Raw genomic sequence first — 5,012 nt, 5'->3', positions numbered from 1 at the left:
ATTACCGAGCCCCCCCCGCCCCCGGGCAAACGCCGCCGCTACCTTCCGCCTCTCCGCCCGGCACCGGCGCCTACGCGCTCCCGTGACGCCAGCACGCTGCAGGTAGCCCGGCCAATCCGGAGGCGATGCCGGAAGCGGAGGCGGGAGAGGGGGAGGTCGCGCATGCGTACGGCACAGCGGCCGCCGGCGGGTGCGGTAACTCCGTCGTCAGGGAAGCGGTCGGCGGTAGCGGCCGAGGTGAAGGGCGGGTGGGACCGGAGCTCCTGGGAGCGGCGGGGCCTGCCGGGCGGGAGTCGCCCCGCCCGTTCCAACGTCCCTGGCCGTCCCAGCGGCGCGTTGGGGCTCGTCTCCCTCCGCCCAGGCCGCCTTTCGTAAGGCCGCGGCTCGCCTCCGCCGGCAGAAGGGCCGGTAGTCGGCCGCAGCCGCTGGAGGAGCTCGGCGGGGCTGGCGGGGCGCAGAGGTGCCTGGACTGCACGCAGGGGTGAGGGGAGGCGACTTCAGTTTTTACAGCTCAGTGCCACAGCTGAGCGGGCCCTGCTGCCCCGGCCCGGCCCTGTGCGCCTCTCTCCAAGCCCCCGGCCTCTGGGCCTAATAGCGCTGCTGGTCCGGGGGAGGTGAGCTGTCTTGAAGGGTCAATGAGTTCAACCAAGGCGTTGTTTCTTTTTCTTTCAGATTTCCTCTGTTTACGTGTGTAACCCAAAGCAAGAGTTGTTCTTGTCACCTCTTCCTGTCAGTGTTTGTGCGAGAGCTGAGAAGATGGTGAATGTTCTGAAAGGTGTTCTGATTGAATGGTTAGTAACAGCACTTATTGCTTCTCGTTGTGTCAAAGTACTTATTTCTTTAGAGCTGGTAATATTCTAAGTAACTTAAGAGTCTAGACAAAAAAAAATAATTGTGAGGAGGGATGATGCTGAACAAGCAGACAAGAGGAAAGTATGGCCTTTTGGGAAGAAGGAAAGAGGCAGTTGTAGGTAATCCTAATTTCAAACTAACTTTTCAAGATATTGTTTTCTACTTATGCTTAGCTATTAGATGTTCCCTCTTGTTCTTTATATTGCTTACAAATAATGGGGTTTGTTGTTGTTGTTTGTGAGCAATGTATATCTTTACTGATTCTAGAGGGAGGTGAGATAATCTTTCATCTTTTCTTTCCTGTCTTTTTTCATCAGTTCCAGTCCAAATTCTGTTCAAGGCTGACATGTGGCTCTGTTTGTAGATCATACTTGAAAGGAGTATGCTTGTAGTTTGTAAAAGTAAGCTTTTGATGTATGTGCAGTAAACATGTTTTCATACAGTCTGAAGTCTCTAGACTAAGAATCAGATAACTGGTTACCTCCAAAGTGAAAAGAAGCATCAGTCAAGATTTGTGGGGTCATTGCATAGCATTATACGACATATAAAATTTCTGTTGTACACTTAGATTGTAAACATATTAACAGATTATAACTACACAAAAGCAGAAGAACCTTCAACCTCTGTGATGTGCCTGCATATAGCCGTGATCTTGCAGCAGCTAACTTCTGAGCTGGCTGGATGCTATCCAGCTGAAGTCTGGATGTCTAATGGCTATGTGCGAGCAGTTCAGAGTCTAAACTCTGCTATAACAAAAAGCCTGTCTTCTCAGATTTGGCTCCCTGGTAGTACCTGAAGCACAAGAAATTGCATGCCTGCAGCTGACTGTGATGATGCCCAGAGTAGAATTGTTGACTGACAAGACAAGAAGTTCTAAAATCTCAAGCAGTTAGCAAAATATTTTACTTTGTACCTTATGTATTTATTTTACACATACCTAAAGATCCTTGTGTTTTTATTCAGCTCTGTGGCCACATCCCACTTAGTATTAGCATGGAACTTAATCATTCTCCCTGGAAGGGAAGGGAATTTTCTGTCTGATAACAAATCTACAGCATTTGTTATGCCATCAGATGTTTTCAACAGCTCCGTGGGAAACTGACCTTTGAGTTGGTTTTGCTAGCTCTTGGTGATTTGGTTTTGTTTGTTTTCTCCCCACCTTTGCGTAAGGGTAGCCTATGATTGGGCACAAAATTCCATCCTAGAAGAAGATGCAGAATTACTATAAACCTGTGCTCTTGTTTACGCTTCAGATACAAGTTTTTTACAACCCAGTTTCCTGAGGATGTTTAAGATACCAAATGGATAGGGAGTGGAAAAAAAATACACTTCTGAGTGTGTAAATCAGGCAAATAAAATAGTGAAATGTCATGCAGGTCTTTTTTTATCCATATTCTTCCAATAAATAGCTAAACTTTTCTGAAGACACCATATCAAGGATTATAATCTTCAGGTACTATAAAGAGATCAATGTTTCTGCTGTGGCATATATCTACTGGCACTGGTTACAGTTCTGTACATTGATTGTGTGAAAACCAGTCTGTGGGTGCTGCCTAACATCATAAAGGCTGGTCATACCAGCTAGGACAAAAGCTATGCCATCTAGTACTACTAATGTGAGTCACTAAAGTACAACTGAATGAAACAAGCAAAAAATGAACCTCCCTGCACCAATCCAAAGGGTGGAAGGATGCTGGGAACAACATATTTCTGGTATCTGATTTTTCTCAGTTCTTATGTTTCTCTTTTGTTTCTGTTCTTACATACCAGAGTGCATAAATAATGGCTCTTCTAAAGAAGATACAGCTTCCAGACATTCCCATTCTCCTTTCCTCAAAATCACTTTGTACTTTGAAAACTTATCTTACTCTAGTCATGCTTCTGCAGGTTTGAGGCTAATATTAAAGGTTGTTTTTTGAGTTGCTGGTTAAGGGGCAGGGGAAGGGTTTGGTCTCATAGTGCATGTCTTTGCACCATGTATATGTTTAGGTAAGGGAAAATTAGTCCTCATACTGCATTTAAAAGAGAGAAGATTAACCAAGGGGTTCTTTTAAGACTTACTATGTTATTAAGAATTCTTTTTAAGACTTACTATGTTGCAAAAACAATTGTGTTCATAATTTTGAAAGTGTCCTGAGCTACCTGATTCCAATTTCCTGTATTTCTTGCACATATTCTTCACCAGTTGTTGCAATCAAATACTAAGTTTTATCAAAAAGCATGTTTTTCCTGCTTTATAAAAACTAGTATCAGAATAATACTGTCTGAATTCTTCAAAATTTCAGTGGATCAAAGAGCTTATATTTTTAAGCCACTTTATCTAGCTGCTTAGTATAATGCAAGTGTTTCAGTTACCTGTAATTTCCATACTTCCAAAATGTTTTCTTTTAAACACTTAAATTTAACTTAGAAGGTGACATCATGAAAAGGAAGAGACTGTTCAGTTACGGTGTGATACATGTACAATTCATACATGACCGCTTTTTCTCTGTGCTATAATACTTTGAGCGAAATCTATGTTCTGGGTTTTGGTTACCCTCAAACAAAAACGTACTTTACCTGTTTCTATGGTGCTATTGCTGAAGATAGAAATCTAAGTTCAAACTTGCCTTATTTTTTGTTTAAGCTACTTTAACAGCAGCATAGGGGCACTTCTCTGCTAATCAAGCAGCTAGTTCTTCTCATTAGACTTCATTATCAGTTTATTTTTATCTCTAAAGTAATCCAAGCAATTACTATTGCGAAAGAAACAACTTTTTCAAAAGCTTCTGTTGTGGTTTAACCCCAGCTGGGAACTAAGCACCACACAGCTGCTTGCACAGATGGTCCTGAAGTTACAGCTCCAATTTCCTAAAACCAGCACAGCTACATAAACTTTGTTTAAATTGTGAGCAGCTCTTGAAATTAATATTAATTTCCCAAAGAACTTTAAGAGTGTCTTCAAACAGTGGGTTTTTTTATTTGTTCTTAACTGTATCTCATTACAATGAGGTGGGATCTGATGTGTGTTTGTCTTTACAGTGACCCAGCAATGAAGCAGTTTCTGCTCTACTTGGATGAGTCAAATGCATTGGGAAAGAAGTTCATCATACAAGACCTGGATGAAACTCATGTCTTTGTATTAGCCGAGTTGGTTAACTTCCTCCAGGAGAGAGTGGGCGAGTTAATGGACCAGAACTCTTTTCCTATTACTCAGAAGTAAAAAGACTAGAGAAATGAGATTACTGTGAGTTTTGGAATAGTGTATTTCAATAGCTTGGGTTGTTACTGTTTTAATAGATACACTGTGGTTAGTAAGTTCTACATGGAAGTGGCTACTCTAGAAAATGGATCATTTTCATAGGCAAAATACTCTTGAATTGGATTTTATTTCTCATTTTGAAAGATTATGGTATCTTTATTAAAATCCTTAAAATGATACACTTGAGGACTTGCCTAGAGAATTTTTGGTGCATGCTCTCTGTTTTTCCTTTAGAATTTTTATCTTGTAAGGTGTTATGACTCAAAAATTAGAGTAGTGTTGCTGTTTTGGAATGCTATATGAACTCCTCTGACATGTTACATTCCTGTGGAATTGATTAAATCTGGTTATAGTGTGACTGAGAGAATATAAAGAGTGTCTGTTAAAGTATGATCTGTGCTTGATGGAACATTTCCATAAGTTGACGGCATGGTCAGATACTGTTTTAACTTAATGGCTTTTGTACACCAAAATGAAAGTTGGTGTGAGGGTTTGAGGGGGGGGGGTGTTAGTTGTTCTTGTGTTTTTTTGGTTTGGGGTTCTGGGGTTGTTTTTTTTTTCAAACATTTTACAAATGCTCCATACTACTTGCCTACTTTCACCAAGGCTATCCTTTGTTTTGTGTTGTTCCGGGTTTGGGGAGTGGTGGTGGGAATCTAGGTGTTTGGAGGGGAAGTGGGGATGTGAGGGGATGGGGACGACAAAATCCATTATCTCAGATCATTCCATTTTAACTGTAAATTGATTACTTGCATATCAACAATACCAAATTGAAGGGGTAACAAATGGGAGACCAGTCATTTAGATACAATTGTTTGTATTTTTCCACTGAAGCTAATACCTAGTCACAATAACACATGTGATCAGGAGGGGGAAATAAAGACTTAGTTGCTCTACCTGTGGATAAGAAAGCTGGTTT

The 5,012-nt window shown here is 41.6% G+C and overlaps 2 protein-coding genes across 5 annotated transcripts in view; one reads left to right on the top strand and one right to left on the bottom strand.

Moving 5' to 3' along the window:
• The window catches only part of SERAC1 (serine active site containing 1), a 27,999-nt gene extending 27,863 nt beyond the window's left edge, over positions 1-136 (bottom strand). Inside the window, exon 1 of one of the 2 annotated variants that reach the window (XM_010581842.1) lies at positions 43-136. The gene's annotated coding sequence lies outside the window, so the exon portion shown is untranslated. The remainder of the gene's footprint in view (positions 1-42) is intronic. The other variant, XM_010581845.1, reaches the window with a different exon arrangement.
• Positions 137-141: 5 nt separating this feature from the next.
• GTF2H5 (general transcription factor IIH, polypeptide 5) lies at positions 142-4,274 on the top strand. Of its 3 annotated transcripts, none has more exons than XM_010581836.1 (3): positions 142-190; positions 673-791; positions 3,874-4,274. In XM_010581836.1, the coding sequence occupies exons 2-3, from the start codon at positions 757-759 to the stop codon at positions 4,052-4,054; spliced, it is 216 nt and encodes a 71-aa protein (XP_010580138.1). In that variant the 5' UTR covers positions 142-190; positions 673-756; the 3' UTR covers positions 4,055-4,274. The 3 variants fall into 3 exon arrangements, with proteins under 3 accessions (XP_010580138.1, XP_010580136.1, XP_010580137.1); XM_010581834.1 differs by having other exon boundaries at positions 166-237; XM_010581835.1 differs by lacking the exon at positions 142-190 and adding an exon at positions 328-460.
• Positions 4,275-5,012: the final 738 nt, after the last annotated feature.

This window comes from Haliaeetus leucocephalus, unplaced genomic scaffold (genome assembly GCF_000737465.1).
Source record: "Haliaeetus leucocephalus isolate CR32 unplaced genomic scaffold, Haliaeetus_leucocephalus-4.0 Scaffold819, whole genome shotgun sequence".
Taxonomy (NCBI): domain Eukaryota; kingdom Metazoa; phylum Chordata; class Aves; order Accipitriformes; family Accipitridae; genus Haliaeetus; species Haliaeetus leucocephalus.
Note: the sequence above shows the minus strand (reverse complement) of the source record. Positions and strands in the feature narration are given on the sequence as shown.